A 19,853-nucleotide genomic window follows, 5' to 3' on the forward strand; every position below is an offset into this window, starting at 1 on the left:
TTTTGGTGAAGAGATTTGCTGTAGAAAGTGGTCGAAATACAGGTGTTGCTCAAGTCCAATTCTCTAAACACCAGACGGTTTAACCACTTCAACGCTGTATGGTTGAGTCTCAGTCCCTCAGGGATCTATACTGGTGTATTTTCTGTTATTGTGGGGAAAGTTTTTGCTGAAACTAGCCGATGGACCTGTCAATCAGCTATTTTCTGTGGAAGCTTTCCCCACAATACAGATGCTGGTGTTTAAGCGGTGAATGAAGGCAGGATAAGACTGAATTAAGCTAAGAAGAGCTGTGCTTTCCCACCAAGTCTAGAAGGCTTTTAAAGACAAACCAAGCTGACTGTTCTTAGACTGACAAGCAGCAATTACAGTTCTGTTCATAATTGACATGAGCGTCTCTGTACCAAGTTACACCAGCAAGAGAGGGGCAGGGAAAGGGAAGGGGTATTTTTTGTCACACTTTGCACATTTAAAGTGAACTTTGTCCTCAGTTGGGGTGAAGTGTCTTGCTGAGGGACAAGAGCTGAACTGGAGACCTTCCGATTACCAGATATAGTCCTTCATTGGACGACACTGTAGAGATTTCAGAATGCCATAATGTTTGTAATATTATAACTAACTGGATTAACTGAAATAATATAGAAAAAATATTTAGTTTCAAATATTTTATATATATATATATATATATATATATATATATATATATATATATATATATATAATTATATAATGACCATCTGACCATAGATCATTCACTATGGCACCTGAAGATTACAGGGTGGATGAAACCTAAACGTGCAGCATATTTTGGTGATCATCTCTTAGCCTTGACTATAGTGTCCTGTAGGCTAAATGTCTACTTATTTCGTGTCGTAGCTGTTATCTTATGTTATTTTAACTTTAATAGCCTATACTAGTCATTAACAGGATTTTTCTTTATCTCTGATTGGATGTAAGTAAGCAATACGTCCTCTAGGGGCCGCTAGAGGTTTTTTTTTTTTACTCTGAGTCAAAAGGTTTTGTTCAAAATAAAATAATGAGATTTCTCTGTGTGAATTTAATGTATTTTTGTATTAACAAATTGATTTTAATCATTTTATTTTTGTTTGGAAGAAGGAACTCGCGTGTCGACGGGACGGTGGCTAACCATCAACGCAAAAGGCACAAACGTACCCCATGCTTGCCTTGCTTGCATCATTGACATACTCCGACCAGCGGGGGGCGCTGTAGACTCCCCCCGTGGCGTAACGTGGATGGATGAATGATGTGGGTCAGGTCTGAAACATATGGCTGTCAAAATGTAGATGGAAGGAAAGCGAGCTGGATTCATCTGGGGGACGTCTGTTGCATGTGGCGGAATGAGAGCAAACCCAAGCCTTTCCTTTGTGTGGAGATAAATACTGTATGAGTGTAATAGTGTATGTATGTGGTGGTTTACTGGACTCCCAGAGTCCCAGTCAGCCCACACTGCTTCTGAACTGGTGTGTGTGTTAGTGTGTTTTCTGCAGAGCTCTGCACAATCTGAATCTGAACGCACTAGCCGGCGGTTGGTTGGTTTTCAACGACGCAACAGAGCAGACACACAACTGTCTGCCTCCTGTCTCCTCTGAGGAATAGACACATAAATGGACGTCAATGCTGCTTAAATTCTTTTTTTTAATGACCACTAGCTACGACCAAAGAGACTATTTTTTTTAGAAGAACAACAAGGAAGGATTCTATAATCTGATCTGCAACAATGATCTGGAACCAAAGCAGACACGAACCTCCTCATTCCTCCTGACTGACTCCCCGAGGCGTTTATTTAAAGCCTGTTCCGTTTGATTTCCTCTTTTTCCTCTCCTTTTTATTATTTAATGTTTTTGTTTTGGAGCGGTTTCAGTTCTCCTTCCTTTCTTGTTTTATTTACATTTCATTTTAAATCTGTATTAAACGCATCAGATCGTACCATGTGACCCCGGGTTGCTGCAGTTTAAACATCCTCGTCGTGGCTCCCTGGCTGGCTGGCTGTGAGACTTTGTGTGTGTTTTTGGGGGGGTTAAAGTGTGGTTTTAATCATGACTGCGGACGGAACCAGCATGAAGAACCGGATCAAGAACCTGCTGAGGTCCCCGGCCATCAACCTGAGGAGGAGCAGGACTGTCAACAAAGAACACCTCAGTAAGAAGGTCAGTTTGGAACAGACACACTGTTCTGTTGTGTTGTGTTGTGTTATAAAACACACACACACACACACACACACACACACACACACACACACACACACACACACACATTGATAGTTTGCAAAAAAGTACAGCGTACGATTATATAGTGATGCTGCCTAAAAGGATAACACAAAAAGCCATGAGGGCTTGTTTCCACTGTGGTCCTATATTGAATTCCTCAACACACACACACACACACACACACACAGACAGACAGACAGGCCTTACATGGTTTCAGCCAATAAATACATCTAATCTAAAGTGTGCCATTATGAACCTATTGTGTTCCAGCAGTATGAGGCTTTAAACTGTTGATCTTGATTTAACTGTACGTGGAATAACAAGAAGAAAGACAAAACTAACTTTAGAGTGTGTGTGTGTGTGTGTGTGTGTGTGTGTGTGTGTGTGTGTGTGTGTGTGTGTGTGTGTGTGTGTGTGTGTGTGTGTGTGTGTGTGTGTGTGTGTGTGTGTGTGTGTGTGTGTGTGTGTGTGTGTGTGTGTGTGTGTGTGTGTGTGTGTGCGCGCAATAAATCATCTGTATTGTTGATTAAAGGGTCATTTTATGTGTAGAGTGTAGACCGTTGAACAGAGCTAGCCTGTATTCTCTGTCATTTCAATGTAAGCAGATGCATTCTGGTTCAGAGTCAGACATTCACTCATAACATAATGTTTCATCCAGAGAACTGTCTGTCTGTCTGTTCCTCCTACCCTCACACTCTCATACAGTATATGACTTTTTGTCTTTAATTTAATACTGTATTTAAGTCAGAATTCAGAAATGCATTTGGTACAGTAAGATATTAAGGCTACAAAAGGATAACACAACACAGTCCTGGGGACTTGTTTCCATTGTGGTCCTATGTAGTAAACATAGGACAGTCACATAACCCAATAATATCACATCGTATAAAAAACTATATGTCACGTTTGTCAGATGGTCACCGGTTCCAGGTCTGTTTATGTTTCTGAAGTATGTCTACATTAAAGCACCCTGGTACAGTATAGCCAGTGCTGGAAAGCAACTAAGTATATTTACTCAAGTACTGTACTTAAGTAAAAATGTTGAGTTTTTTCCCACTTTACTGGAGTATTTACAATTTTCAATACATTTACTTGGTTCTACTCCACTACACCTCAGAGGCAAATCTTGTTTTGTTTTTTTTTTAATTCTTTGGAGATTTTAGTTACTATTTCAAAGCATACATTAACCGCTTCAGCCCTATATACAGTATATATTCTGGCTATTTTAAAATAGCCAATCTCCTTTCCTTGTAGATCTGCTATTTTCAAAAGATTGTTATACATTTTGTTGAAAACTTGTAAAGTGACATTTCTGCACAATGACTGCTTTTACTTCGGTACTTTGTATCTTTTGATGCCCACACCTTTGTACCTTTGACTCGAGTACATTTCTAGTACAGTATGTTTAACAGAGTATATCTATTCTACACTGCTGTATTGATACTTCTATTTAAGTAAAACATGCGAGTACGTCTTCCACCACATACACTGATCCTTTGTGTGCATGTGAAATGTTTGATGTCTTTGCCACACACACACACACACACACACACACACACACACACACACACACACACACACACACACACCCTCTGTAGTACTCTGGAGTTCCTCCATGTGTTGAGTGTTTGTTTGGGTTGTGTTGTTTTGTAGCATTGGTGTGTGTACTAGGTTACTAGTGTTGTGTAACGGTGTGGTACTTCATGTATAGTGTGTTAGTCTAGTAGTGTGTGTGTGTGTGTGCGCGCGCCCTTGAATGGCTGCTATTCCATACATATGCATGTGTACATGCTGTACAGCCATATGGGGTCATCATGCCTATGTTCCCTCAGCCTTATCTGCAGTATGTTCCCTCAGTTTAGGGTTAAGCTTGGGGTTAGGGGTTGGGGTTAGTGTTAGTTGTGAGGGAACATGGGTAGGGTTGGGAATGCGATCCGGAACCTGAGTCACCATTGAGGAACCGTTGGTTTCTTCACATTTGGAACAGTTTCCGGAACCGGGTTTATTATCACACTGTCAGAGCTGGCATGTGGATCACCATAACGCTGAGTGTACACATGGAACTGTTCCATTTGTACACAGTTCCATCTGTACACTCTCAGAGTTACAGACCTGTAAGGGTCCATTCGGAACCCCCTATAGGAATTGTTAAAGAGAACCGTTAAGGAATCATTTAAAATCCTAAAGGATCCCAACCCTAAACATAGGGCTTGAGGGAACATGGGTACGCTCCCCAGCCACAGAACACTCCATGTCATTTCATGGAGCGATTCATCTGGGCTACGGCGGCATTCTAATTGGTAGCTCTCCGTTCACCCAGTAATGAACCGCTGTGACGTGGGGTCAGCTCTTGTCATCTAGCATCATAATCCATTTGAAAGTTCTGGCCGAAAATGTCTTGTTTGATCAAATATCTTCTCCACTCTTCCACGAGATTCACGCGGGGGTGCATCGGTTAATCGAACAATTTTTTGGGGGATTTTCTTTTATAGGCGTAACTGTAAAAATACAGAAAATAGCAGATTTCCAAGCTCACTTTGTGAGTGAACTTCATTCAATGAGCACGTACATTGTTACTGTACTGTTACAGGGGGTCCCTCCTGGCACACAATTGTCTGATGGGCCAATTACATGTTAATTGTGAGGTCCTTGACATGAAAACGTTTGAGAAGCACTGGTGTTGTTGTAGTGTGATGTGTGTGTTGTTGACATGGAAACATTGTATACTAGATGTTAAGCACTTAACCCCCCCCCCCCCCCCCCCCCCCCCCATATGGGGTTAAATAATTGTGCACCAGTAGTTGAAACGCAAAGCCAACATCCAGAAGCAACGTCTTCTCTTGGTCAGCATTGGTCAATCAATCCATCAGTGGAATCGATGGACTGACCCTGACCAACACAGCTCAGCTCTTCTTTCATTTAATTAATGTCTCTATTAGGCCTGCAGCACTTAATCCTTATCCAACTAATCAATCTAACTGTTTATACAAAAAAATAACATGGTTTTAATAAGAAATAATTTATTTTGGGGACTGGGGAGAGAATATATCATTGCTGATAAGAGGCAGAAACCTCTCGTCTTCTTATTCTAACATGTTATGTTTTTTTTCCGTAAATGAATGTCCTACTTTATCATACTAGTCTACAGCATCACACCAAAGCATCCAAATAGCAGATCCACAAACTCTTGTGCCGCATTTTCAGCTTGTCGATCTGCTTGTCAACTTTTGCTATTTGAGAATTTGATTGCTGAAAAGTAACAGTTTTGGACATATGAGGTTTCCACCCGACAGACGATATATATTTTAGGGGCCCTTTTTTTTCTCCCCTGTTTTGTGGCATGTCATTATAGCTGAAGATTTTCGAAAATATGCAGATCTGCAAGCACATTGCGGGGTGAGCTACTTTGGCTATTTTTGAACAACATTGTAGATCTTGATTTGCTAATTAGACAAATTGTTTGATCATAAAGCAATTATGTTGATGTAATAATGAAATGCTTTTGTCAATTAGTCGGTTAATCTATTCCATTGGTTGGTCTCAGTAAATTGTATCAGAGCTATGAATGTGTGGCACATCATAATGTTTATAATGTCACAGACAGCCTCCTGTCTCCACATCTACAGCAACAACATTCCACAGTGATTGTTGGTGTGATTGTGTTTAACACACACACACACACACACACACACACACACACACACACACTGCGAGAATGACAACACATCCATGTTTTTCCTCAAGTAGAAGGTTTCATAACAGCAGAAGGTGGGGAACCATGTATTGCACAAAACAAGTCTGCATTCATGCCAACCAGATGCACATTGACACACAGTGTGAACTGAACACTGGAGGAGTGCGTGGAGTGGAGTGCAGATCTCTAGCAGGCTGGGTTGCCTAATGTAACGCCCGGGATTCGAACCCGGGTCTCCTCCTGCATGCGTGGAAAGCTAACATCTTAACCACTAGCGAAAAGGGAATTCCCCCTTGGCCGGGGGAGATATAGGGCATAGCGGTGGGCGTGTTTTTCTGGTGCCACTAAAAAATCGGCCATTCATTTTTCTTATAGAGATTTACAAAAATATTGATATCGATTATGTTAAGCCATTGACCGGTTAGTTGATAAGCTTTTTTGAATCTGAGAATCTTAATTTCCATCAATAATGTCTAACATAAAAATCTACAATTTGCTGATAAAAATAATAAAAGGCATATTATATAAAATATTTATTTAATTTTACCATTTGAGATACAGGGCCAGGCAATGGTAGCTTTTATGAGGAATAAAATGTAATAAAGTGCACCGCTATTCCCTATACTGGCATTTGGGCATCAGGCAAGGGCTCTGAGCCACTGGTGTACACCTACACCTTACAGGGCTGTGTCAGTCGTGCAATGCAGCCGTCAGGAAATGTCGCCTCAGGAGGTAGAGCAGCCGCTTGGGAACTGGAAGGTCCCCGGTTTGATCCTGGGCTCCCACTGTGTCACTGCCGAAGTGTCCTTGAGCAGTGTCCTAATTAACCCCGAACCTAACTGCTCCCGATGGGCAGTTTGGTGCCTCACATGGTTTCCTCTGCCATCGGTCTATGAATGTGTTTGTGACTGGGTGAATTGTGTTATGGTGGGGGGGGGGGAGGGGGGGTGAACTTGTGTCATGATCCAATGAATCATTTATTTTTTGTACGACCTCATGGTTATAGTGTGAAGGCAGCTTCACACTATAACAGTGTGAAGCTGCCTGTTATAGTGCCACCACAAGGCAGATTTCAACAATTTGGGGTGGATGTTCTTCCATGGCCTACTAGGTGTGTGCGACTGTGCGTGCAAAGTTTCACAGTGCCCGAGAGGTCAGCTGTACACAGCCAGGGGAAAAAACTAAATCTCTGCCTCCCGACATTTTCGGCCTGGTGGACATAAATGAATGATGAATTAACTCAATAACAACTCTGAGAATAAACCAAGACCATAATAGCAGCACTTTTATCGACAGTAAAGCTGCAGTAGCCAACTTTGGAGAATTTAATACAAACAATATCTCCAGGCCCCTTGATCCAATACAGAGGAAAAACTGTGGAGTAAGTTGCTGGTTGTACATATTGTATTAACCGCACTTAGACTTGGCATAATATTGTGGTTATAATGTATATTTGTAAATATCTAGCATAGCATATATGTATTTGCAGTGCCCTGGAAGCCTATCTACTATTGCATGTTAAATTAAATGTATATTGCGGGCGTGTGCAGCACGTAACGAGGACGCGCGGAACAAATTCACGGGACCGCGCTCACGTAAATACGCTTGCGTTGTCGCACCGCGACTTCTCCGAGCAAAAACGCAGGTCTCATTGAAAATGAACTATAGGTGCGTTTTATCGCTCCCCGTTTGCAAGGCCCTTCCGGCTGCACAATTGTTGACAGGCTGAGTGTACCAGAATCGTTATTGAGGTATGAACTATGAACATGCGCAATATCAGTAACACATTTCAAAAGAACTTCATACAAGACAAAGAAAAATGAAAGAAATTCACTGAATATTCTCTGAATATTCCCTCATAAAAATCACATCCGTGTGAAGTGAGGGGCTCCCTTATCATACATCATCTCATTCTGGCCAATCACAATTTGCGTCCTCACTTTTGTCTTCAATGTGTTTATGCAATGTTTGTGTAAACACTCAAAGCTGGCCATTCATTGTCAATGGCATTCAATGTTTGTGTTAGGACAATGTTTGTGTTTACACAAACCCTCAAAGCTGGACATAGGAGGGGCTAGCGCCACTAAAACAAAATAGCATATGCGACACGTTGTGACTTGTGAGCTGGTAGATCTGCTATTTTCACTAGTTTAGGTCCAGACGGGAAGACATCACATGGTTGGGAGCCACTGCCCGCTAGCCTAGTAGAAGATTGTCTGTCGCGCTGTGTTTAGTTTGGAATTCCTGTACTTTACTTTAACGATGTATAGCTCCTTGAGAACTGGACCCTTTGTTTCTCGTGTGTGTGTGTGTGTGTGTCTATACTCTCTAGGATCCAGTGGTAAATGAGAGCGACCCAGAGCTTCATGTCAGGTTGACTGATGTAGGTTAGGTTGTGAGTGTTTGTTCTCGTTCTGTCCTCGAGGTCCAATCAGACCCATTACATGAGTGCACATCAGAACCACTGGCAATCATTTGTTACCATGACGATAGGACAATGTGGACAAACTACTGTCCCAGACCCTCTCTCCTACGCCGATCTCCCTCTCAGCTGGCCTACTGTCCGTCTGTCTCTCCTACACTGTCTCTCTCTCAGTTGTCCTAGTAGTGGCTGTCTCTCCTACACTGTCTCCCTCTCAGCTGTCATAGGCAACTTAACGACAGTATTTTGTAATCAATTCTTTGACACACAGGGAGCCTAGGGCAGTAGGGGGTGATCCCGCTGTCTGTCTCTCCTACCTGGTTTGTGTTTTGACCTTCCCAGATGAAGTCATAGCTTTCTTTGTCTCAACAAAAGTGTGTGTGTGTGTGTGTGTGTGTGTGTGTGTGCGTGTGTTCGTGTGTTCGTGTGTTCGTGTTCGTGTTCGTGTTCCAGTATCTGTGGTTTCCAGGGAATACAATGTTACTGTAGCTGCAGGCTGCCAGCTCTAGAATCGACATGCTGTATTGTTACGTCTCACAAGTAAAAAGAGGGTGAAATTCATAGGTTTATTGACACTGCAGCAACACGAGTAAATGGCCAAAAATTGCAATAAAATAACAATAGAAATGGCAGTAAATAAGTACTAGAAATACTGTAATTCCAACAATGTAGGTGGCTTTGTTAGCTGCTGTGTGCATGAGTCCTACCTCAAATAAATAATCCATTAACACATTTGAATGTGTGTATGCACAATTACTATGGAGAAGAACTACAATTATAATGGAGAAGAACTACAATTGTAATGGAGAAGAACTACAATTATAATGGAGAAGAACTGAGGTCCACACACTGATCTGTAGCTCCCAGTAGAAAATATTCTATTTAGGCAACAGCATTTCGACCTGTGAAGGTCTTCATCAGGTATCTATGTACAGTTATAAACATTAATAGTCTAGTAGCCAGCCCATAGAGCCCCATTGTGAACCCGGACATGTTGAGTACACCAAGGTTTTATGTTAGAAATGTTTAGTATGGATCCCCAGCATGTAGAAACTGCCGGATGCTAACTTGCATATGTTGAGCAATTTTCATAATTGGCATAATATATATATATATATATATATATATATATATATATATATATATATATATATTCAAAATGTCATCATGCTTTATGTTGCATGTGACATGTCAAACTAGGGGGTTTGCATGATGCTGAATCCATTCCAAGCATTAGTTTAGCAAAAAAACACTCATTGGGCTAAAAACGGCCAATGCCGTCATCACAAATTGATGATGTCAGCACATTTGGGGGGGCATGGCCATTTTAAGCGTGTTCTTTTTGCAAAAAGTGTTTTTTTTTTGCAAAACTAATGCTTGGAATGGATTCAGCATCATGAAAACCCCCTAGTTTGACACGTCACATGCTAGATAAAGCATGATGACATTTTTTATATTTTGCCTTCTATAGGTTGTTAATGGTATGGTCACATATTATGCCAATTATGAAAATTGCTCAACATATGCAAGTTAGCATCCGGCAGTTTCTACATGCTGGGGATCCATACTAAACATTTCTAACATAAAACGTTGGTGTACTCAACATGTCCGGGTTCACTTTTTGGCTACTAGGCTATAAGGGCCCTATTTTGCGTGTTTTAAGTACCAGGTCTTATGACTTAACTTAGCTCCTTCCCTGATAGGGCGACATTGGACGAGATAAAAAATATGCTCGTAGATCGCCTATAGGTAGGACGATATCGGACGAGATAAGGGTTTATAATGTTTAATAAAGATTTTTACCGGCTCGTCATCGTCGCCAGGCAACGCTTTTTCTGTTGCTGTCTGTCTGTCTTGCCCTATTCTTATTTTCCATTCCTCTGTCTTGTTGGTACTTCTCCCCCGCCCGTCTGGCAGTGTGCCATAGTGAGAGGAAGAGAGAGAGGGTGTGTGTGTGTGTGTGTGTGTGTGTGTGTGTGTGTGGGGGGGGTGTTAGAGAGAGATAGTCATGTGAGAGGAGGTGTGTATACCGACTGACTCAGTGTCACTGTCTCCATCCTGGAGATGGCTCATCCTGAGATCAACACAACCACTGTTAGCTTAGCCCTAGCGTGCTTTCTGGTCTAGAGCAGGGGTTCTCAACATTTTTGGCTGGAAAATGCTTTGGCCATGTCTCGCGACCCCGCCTCCCCACCACCGATACAAATTGGCCGCTACAATAACCTTAATAATAGAGAAATTACATCATAAATAAATACTGAACTAGATATAATCATTAAGGAAAGTTTATGCATGCACTATGTGTACTATGTAAACTTTAAATTTCCATTTTCCAGCCATTCAGTTGCAAAAAAATATATATCTACTGTATATATTTTTATTTTTTATTTTTTTTGAACGCAGCATGCAATTTACGTGAAATCTTTCACACATTTTCTTACTAGGCTGAGGAACCCTTTTCACATTGGCCTGTTATAGCACCACCAACAGGTGGGGACCCCCCCAAAAAATGGTTAGCAGTTAGTAGTCAGATCAAATAAAATAGTCGATCTTCAAGCATACGACTCATCAACTTGTGATGTGTTCTGAGCTTGTACATCTATTTCTGCCAAATGCCACTTATGCATAAAATGCACCACTGTTAAAACATCTATTTTAAAACTGTTTTAATATTTAATATATTGTCTATATCCCTCAAACTTATTTCTAATGGTTTGAGCCTCAATCACCACTCTGATATATTCCAGTCCTTGTCATGTCTTTCTGGACTTTGAAGCTGTTTTAGCTGCAGTATCACGATGTCCTGAGGTGGTGGGGCCGCTAATATGCAGATTATTTAATATGTTAGTCATTATAATACTGATGCTAGATAAAACCAGGCTTGTTTCCATTCCATGCCAGCTTGAAGTGGAAATGCAAATTTGGAACTGAAGACTGAAGAGGGGGGAAGAATTATACCAAGTAGGGTGTCAGATACAGATGACATCACGCATACGACCAAATCAGTTGAGCTGTTCCTGAGAGCAATTTCCATAATGATGTGAAAGCCTGATTGTTCAAAATTGCCTATTTGTGGGGATAGAAAACACATAGGGGAGCCCAAAAAACACACACAAACTAGAAAAAGTGCCCTTCTGGGCACATGTCTCCACCAGGAGGATAGGACTGTGTGAGATGTTTGGCAAAATGTTTAGGAGTAATATAAACATGTTTTTTTGTTTGTTAGTTTTTTGCAACAATTTTCTTAATTTTGTTGAGGAGTGCCTGGTGGCACTATAATAGGCCAATGTGAAAAGGGTGCCATTTCTTCATACGCCTGTTATGGCAATTGGATGATTTGAGGCATTTTGTTCCCAAAATGTGTTTTGCAAAAATCAACCTGTTGGTGGTGCTATAACAGGCCAATGTGAAAAGGGTTCCTCAGCCTAGTAAGAAAATGTGTGAAAGATTTCACGTAAATTGCATGCTGCGTTCATGATTTGAGGCTTTTGTTCAAAATGGGGCAATCTTGCAAACTGTGAAAGCCAATTATAGCCAATTAGGATGGAATATGAAATATCGGACACATCCGACTTGAGCACATGACCATAGAGATACTGTGTAACGATTTGTGAGATTTTTGGACAGAATCTGGAGGAGTAATATCAAAAAATGTGTTTTCCAAAAGTCGGCCTCCTGGTGGCGCTATAAAAGGCAGATGCGGAAAATGCAGGTCAAAGATTTGTCCTTGGCCTCTAGGGAGTGTGCATGCAATGTTTCACGCAGATCGGTGCAGTTTTAGGTAAAAAATGTGAAAAGCTGCCTCATGGTGGCGCTATAACAGGCCGTTCTGGAAAATGTGGGGCAGAGGTTCATTGTTGGCATCCAGGGAGTGTGTGTGCAAAGTTTGGCATCGACCGGGTTAACGGTGCCGGAGATTAGCTGGTAACAGACGGACGGAAGGACGGACGGACACACACACACACACACGGACACACACACGGACGGAGTGCAAAACATACTCTCTCCCCATGCCTTTGGCCTGGTGGAGACAAAAATATGAAGAAGTTGAATTTTATGTTATGGGTCCTTTAATTAAGTGGTCTGATGGCTGGGCCATGATTTCTATGGTCCAGAACAGGGGGGGGAGAGAGAGAGAGAGAGAGGAAGAGGGAGAGAGAGAGAGAGAGAGGGGTAACAAGCATCCCTATTCTGGTTGGAGAATATTCAGGGGGGAAAAGGAGTGGGCCTCGTAGCCCTGGCAGACCCTGGTCAACTAAGTATAACAAGGTTTATGCGGTTAAAGACGGAGATGCTGATTTGCTGTGACAGCTCGTTATGCTTATAGTCGTTAAAGGAGATGGCCTCCCTCGTTAGGACCCTGTTCAAAGTCAAGGGTGTCTGTGTGTGTGCACCGTGCACGTGCACGGTGCGCGTGCGCCAGACACTGTAGACTGAATGAGTGTATGATTATGTTTGCTGAAAATTATGACTGTTTTAATCTGTAACTAAATGCACTTCTTTTCCAATCTTTGTACGTTCACTGCCACAACCTCCCGACTCCAAAATGAACCGGAAGCGAAATAGGCTAAAGCAAAATCGACGACCGTCATTTCGTTAATATTGTAAATATTTTGACCGTGTGCATTGCTCTGTGACATGTTTCGCACATGCGCGACTTCCTTGTTTACGGCCCAACAAGACTGTCTATTATCTCTGAATATACGTCGCTCTCCATGGTTTTGATCGGAACCACAATGTTCTGTCCTCATTTCTGACTTAACCATGCATCTCGTTTGGAATATTAACGCTTCTAAAGAGAGATCAGACGAGGTAGTGTGAGGTCGTAATGGAACATTATACCTCCCGGTTTTGGGGGGAAATGGAAGGTGGGGCTTTTCAGAGTAAAATCTGCCCATCTGCTGGGCACTCTAGTGCCTTATTCTGAAAGATTCCTGTGCAAAAAAAGTGTTAATAATAACCTAATAACTCGTCCAAAGTCGTCCTAGGCAGTCAAAAGTTAATATATCATTGCTGTCGGGCCTTGTATCTCCACTTGTGTTGTTAGCTTGGAGATTGGATATTTTCACTATTTAAAAAAAAGTCAACCAATAAAGTTATTTGAACATGCAAGGTTTCTGGCCGACAGAGGCGATATGATTGATATTCTCGCATAGAGGAATAAATCATAAGATTTCGTCTTCTATGCAGAAACGTTATTCATCAATTAAGTCAATAGATTAAACGGCTTGACTGAGAAAATATTGCTCAAGCAAATTAACATGATCATTCAGACAAAACGACTGTGTGTGCGTGCGTGCGTGACTGCGTGCGTGACTGCGTGCGTGACTGCATGCATGCACTTTGATTGAATTAGCTAGTGTGTTAACTTCAATGTGAAGCGAGGCGTTTCTAATAAACTTAATTGACCAATCAGAGTGCAGCTCTACCATACAGCCTATAAACAACATACAGTGCTTTTAAGGTCAAATGTACAACAAGCTTTTCGATTATATTATCGACACTTGTCGGGTGGAAAGTAACCTTTGTATGTCCAAAACTGTTTTTTTTGTTTTCGAAAAATGAAAATAGCTGATCTACAAGCTCACAATAACAGTCTTGTTATGAAATAGGGCTTTACGTATTATGGAAATATGGAGATACAACTTTCTGCCTGACAGCAGAAAAATTTACAGGTGGTAAAGTCACTATAAGTGCAAAGTAACTAAGTGAATTTTCTCAAGTACTGTACTACAATTTTGAGGTATTTTTACTTGAGCTTCAGGCAGTGCTACTTTTAAACCGGTATTTTTGTTGCTTGTCGGGTAGAAGCGACATATGTAAAATACCAAATACAACCACCCCGATTTTATTTAAGTTATATATTGTATTAATAACATTCTCTACCATACAGACAAAATAACATTATTCACTAGTAAAATAAAGCTTTAAAATAAGTCCTGGATTGCGGAGTTTCTCAGGGTTCTATACTAGTGTATTTTCTGTTTTTGCTCTAAATTTAAATGTAATGTAGAGCAAAAGATCTATTGGCTATTGTCAGCTAAGATATTTAAAGATGGTGCGCTGTGATTTTTCTATTTTCCCTAGTTTTTCATGTGTTTTATGAGTTAGACACCTTGGTGTGGTTATGTGCAATGATGTCTTCCCTTTGTATTTAGGGTTTCTTCCTGGAGGCTGAAACCTTGACAGTCAAATGTGTCAATGAAAGAAATGTGATATAGTGACATCACAATATCATCCCCTCCCCTAACCCCTCCCCCTTTATCATACAACAACAGCTATGGGTGCGGCTTCAGTTCGGGTGGATCACCACCCATCAGGCAAACCAGGCATACTTACATACATACTGTACACTTTTTTGAAAACAAATCTTCCTCCTTATATAATAATAATAACTGATCATGTTTTAGGGTGGAAAAAAATCTTTATTATCTGCGCGGAAAATAGCCGATCTAAAAGCAAAGTTTTCATCCAGAATATGGATGCCGTACCACACTCGCCACTGAAAATTAACTGAATTGAATTTTGGTCATTTATAGGTATTTCTAATACGTGATGTTTACCAAAATGTGAGAATGCTGCTCCTTGTTTCATGTTCCGACTGCTGGCTTAAACATATTAAACAATATCCTGATGACTGTAATCCACGTAACTCGAGAACCGTTCGCCCCACCGGCTTCAAATTCAACACCACCACAGGGAGTGCAGTGAGTCGGTGCAGTGAGTTAGTCGGATACACATTTGTTCAAAAGGCTCTGCTCAGGCTCTGCCAGGGGACCTAATGAGTAACTGCCCGTACCTGTGCAATTTCCAGTCTCTTACTTACTTACTTACTTAATTCCCGGAGGAACATAGGCCATTGATGAGTCTCCTCCATCCCCTTCGGTCTTGTGCCCTCTGCTCCACAGCCCTTGTGCCTTCATCTCCTGTTCTGTGGTTCTTCTCCAGGTGGCTCTAGGCCTTCCTCTCTTCCTCTTGCGGGTTCCATGTTAATGCATGTTTTGTGATTGATCTGTTGTGTCTTCGCAGTGTGTGTCCTATCCATGTCCATTTCCTCCTCCTGATTTGTGACCAGGTCTAGCAAAATGGTCCTCATCTCGCCTATAATGAAAAGGCAGAAAATCTAAAATAAACTAGATTTTTTTTTGTTGTGATTTTCGTTTTTTTCATATTAACACAGTTTGAATGTTGAAGGTTTTCATTCCAACAGATTATTGATTTGGGCAAATTAAATGTATACATTTATAAGTCAAAGTAGGCTTGTTTTGTGAATGTTGTGAATGTTGTGAACATTCAAAGGGGTTTTCTCAGCTTTGGGTAAACCGGCACAATCATTTTAAAATGGTCATATCTTCTTCAAATATTTTCCAATTTCATTGAATGATACATCATATGAAAGCTTACATTCTGTACTTTAATAATCTGTTAAAAACTGATAAATTACTCTGGTCGAGATGAGGGCCTATTTGCCAGACCCGGTCACATTTGTGTTTCTATCGTGTCTTGTGTAGTGAGGTCCCACAGGTTGGCATTGGAGATTGTGTTGGGCCAGTAGACTTAGGAGGCGTCGGAGGCAGCGGTTGAAGAATGTCTGTATTTTGTTGAGTATGTTGGTAGTTATCTTCCAGGTTTCAGAACTGTATAGTAGGGTGGATTTGTCGTTTGAGTTGAAGATTTGCAGTTTGGTCTTGTGTGATATGTTTTTTTGCTTTCCAGATTTTATTTAAGATGTTGAATGTGATCCTTGCTTTCCTTGCAGTCTCTGCCTGAGCCAATTGATTGCCATGGCAAACCCAGCCTTACGCCAGGGCTCCACCGGACGCGTTGCGTTGCGTCTGCGTCGCGTCAAAAAACGCACCGGTTCAATTTTAATTCACGCGTCGCGTCTCCGTCAACGCGGGCAGTGGAGCCACCCTTCATTGATTAAAAAGGGAACATTCCCTGACGGTGACGGAGACGCGACGCTGACGCGCCCGGTGGAGCCCGGCCGTTATTCCCCACACTTGCCAATTGATTACTTAGTCAGTCCACTTTTCCAGTCAGTTCAGTGTCTCTTCAGAGGCAGACATTCTCCACAGACGTTTACCACTGCACAAAGACTTACACAGACAGACAGACAGACAGACAGACAGCTAAAACGGGTGTTATGACAACAGATTTAATGGGTATTGCATACTAGTGTGGGGTATGCATTCCCGATTTTCATTGTTCCCAACTTGCATCATTCCCAAGTAGGCCTGACGGGCACAGATGTAGTGTACTACATATAATAAAAAATGTATTATTTATTTATTATTTTTGCGAGTGTTTATTTGTCACTTTAAGCGGTATCAGTTCCCCACAGACTGATAACATTAACAACAAGAATGATATGTCATTGACCTCTGTGACCTCTGCCCTCCAGGTGACCTTGGAGAAGGTCTTGGGAATCACAGCTCCGGGGAATCGAGCGCTGGCCTGTGACCCCCGAACTGGACTGGTAGCTTATCCTGCAGGGTGAGATACGCGCACGCACGCACGCACGCACACACGCACCCCATTTATATGAAACCATAACCGATTATGTTGTCTGTTTTCCTGTAATGGATAAAAACTACAGCAGGGTAAAAACATGGCAGGCTGACCTTATAGTACACTGTGATGTAAGCAACATAGCTGTCATAATTAATAATTGGTGTGATAGATTATTATTAGTGTGGTTGCCCTAAAGGGCAACCAGACTATTGTAATTGTGGGCTCGCAACAGCGAGCACACACTAGTTATTGCCAGTTTATATTTATTCTTGCTTTATTCCAATTTCCGCCCTTTTTTCGAATTCCTACTACTTTCACACACTTTATGCTAGAAATGTAGTTCAAACTTCAAACTGTTCAGCTCTTTGCAGTTATGTGTGCTTGCATTTAGATTTTTACAATTGTTTATACTTTTTTAACTTTTTAACTTTTTAACTTTTTTTGACATTCTTTATAATGAGAGTCGATGGGAGAAACGTCCCATTTTTCACAGTTGACTTTTTTGTGCTCTTATTACTCTGTCATACTTTCACTTTGAAACTCCATTCAAACTTTAAAATGTTCATCAATCTTTGAATTTTCATTGGTGAAAAAGTTGTTTTGAAAAAGTTTATACTTTTTAAAATATTTAACTTTATTTATAAAATGTTTCTCTCATAGACAATGTATGGGATTTTATCTCTAAATCAACCTCACTTTTGCAGCCTCATTACTCTGGCATACTTTGTCGTAGAAACGTGATTTAAACTTTAGCTAGCTCACACGGCTGTGGACTTTTTCGTGGTTCAAACCGTATTCGAATATGTTACACGGTTTCTCCGATATCGCAGTTCAATCGCAGGCCGTATCGTCTAATTAGTGCGCCCTTAGAGTGCGGGGCCTCCTTGAGTAGAGTGTGGAAACTGAAATGCTTCACCTCGGAAATCTACCAAACAAATTGTCGTCCTGGCCAAAATATTCACTTTACACGGATGTTCTTTGGTCATTTTGTAGCCACACATGTCCTCTTTCACACAATGTAACCACCAAAGCACAGATACATACAGAATGTGAACTACGGCCTTTTAAGTGACACAAATACAGTCAAGCTGCCCATTGACCTCCATTGTATAATTCTTACGAGGAAAGTATCGTGAAGACAATTCTTAACTCGCTCTTATAACCACATTTTCGATCGTACCAACACCACCATCGCACATGTTGTACCTCAATGGCTCAGGCCACTCAAAGTGAAAAAAATATTTGCATTCGACTTTTACTTTTTGCGATAGAGCAATTTGTTCGGGCATAGGTTTTTCCCTATTCAGGCCCATTGAAATCTCCCAGTCATAGTGAAGCACTGTTTTACTCTCCCACAGCTGAGACATATAAGGGCTTATTACATGGCTTGGTTGAATGCTTGATTCTGATTGGTCAATCGCTTAATTCAGCGGTGAGTTATCTCATGATAATGACCGCTCCGCTGTATAATGACCGCTGCCTAATCAAACCCTCTGAGCACCACCAGCTGCGCGGCTGCGCCCGCTTGATTTACTGCCGTTTCCAACATAACAGCCATGTAAACACACACACTACTCACACACAATGTAATTTACAGCTAAACATTGCTCTTAAAAATGTTTTTGAAAACATTTGAGCGAGAAATAGACGAAGCAGCTGGACCCGAAAATGGATTCTATTTGATCAACTCACTTCCTTGTTTTCCGACAGTGCTTCAGCCCTGCAGCTGGGCAGACGCAGCCAGCGCGAAGTTATGGAATACTTTTTTTGGATCAATGGATTAATTTATGTTAGTTAGCCATGTAATAAGCGGGATAATATCTGGCTAGGTGGTCATTGTCGGGATATAATTCACCTTCAGGGAGTGTAACCACCTCGGCTTCGCCTCGGTGGTTAAACTCCCTGTCGGTGAATTATCTCCCGACAATGACCACCTAGCCAGATATTATCCCTTACTTAATTACAGGGCTGACATTAGAGTTACAAGATCTCAATGAGTTGCTCTGCGAAACCTTGTGAGCTTGTAGGTCTGCTATTTGTGCAGTCACAGACACACGCATGCATACGCACGCACGCACGCACGCACGCACGCACGCAGCTTGTAGGTCTGCTATTTGTGCAATTAGGCTCTACACGCAGAGTCACAGACACACGCATGCATGCACACGCACGCACGTGCACACGCACGTGCACGCGCACGCACACGCACACACACACACACACACACACACACACACAAAAACCCTGTCTTTTGCTTGCAGCATGCTACAGTCTTGCAATTTGCTCCATGGGCTTAGACCACCAATAGGAGCACGCTGTACTTAATTAATTGCTTAAGCCCCGCCCTTCTGTCTTCCCATTGGCTGGCCTTTACACAGCTCTAACTTTTGTTTGCAGCATGATACAGTCCTGACAATTTGTTTATGGACTTACACCACCAATAGGAACACTAATATAAACTTAAAAAATATTTTTTTTTTAAACTTTTTTTTTTTTAACTTTTTTTTTTTTAACTTTTTTTTTTTAAAACTTTTTTTTTTAAAACTTTTTTTTTTTAAACTTTTTTTTTTTAAACTTTTTTTTAACTTCTTTTTTTTAACTTCTTTTTTTTAAAAACTTTTTTTTTAAAAACTTTTTTTTTTTAAACTTAAAAAAAAACTTAAAAATAAAAAACTTAAAAAAGAAAACTTAAAAATGAAAAACCAGTGTTCAGACTTGGTGGGTGGTCCCACAGACACAGCTATAACTTTATACATTGCATTTTTAGCGAGCCCACGCAGTTTCTACAGGAACTGCTTTCTAGTTGGAACACTTTATTTTTCCACTGGAGTAACCTTTTTTTTGATGTGCTACTCCTCCCACAGTTTTGACTGTACGCACTTGAGCCATATCTCAAATTGACCGGCTTCATCGGGAAGGATGTGCTTGTATTTTTTTAAGAGAAATGTTGTATAGTTTAATTGATATGAATTTATTAGTGAATAGAATTTCCCCATTG

The 19,853-nt window shown here is 41.1% G+C and overlaps 1 protein-coding gene across 1 annotated transcript in view; it reads left to right on the forward strand.

The window, feature by feature from the left end:
* The first annotated feature begins 1,310 nt into the window (after positions 1–1,310).
* mapkbp1 (mitogen-activated protein kinase binding protein 1) overlaps positions 1,311–19,853 on the forward strand; it is an 89,781-nt gene continuing 71,238 nt past the window's right edge. Inside the window, exons 1-2 of the mRNA XM_079528273.1 lie at positions 1,311–2,165; positions 16,746–16,837. Coding sequence (XP_079384399.1) covers positions 2,055–2,165; positions 16,746–16,837 — 203 coding nt within the window. The 5' untranslated portion in view covers positions 1,311–2,054. The remainder of the gene's footprint in view (positions 2,166–16,745; positions 16,838–19,853) is intronic.

The sequence above is a fragment of the Electrona antarctica genome, assembly GCF_951216825.1.
Source record: "Electrona antarctica genome assembly, chromosome: 18".
NCBI classification, from domain to species: domain Eukaryota; kingdom Metazoa; phylum Chordata; class Actinopteri; order Myctophiformes; family Myctophidae; genus Electrona; species Electrona antarctica.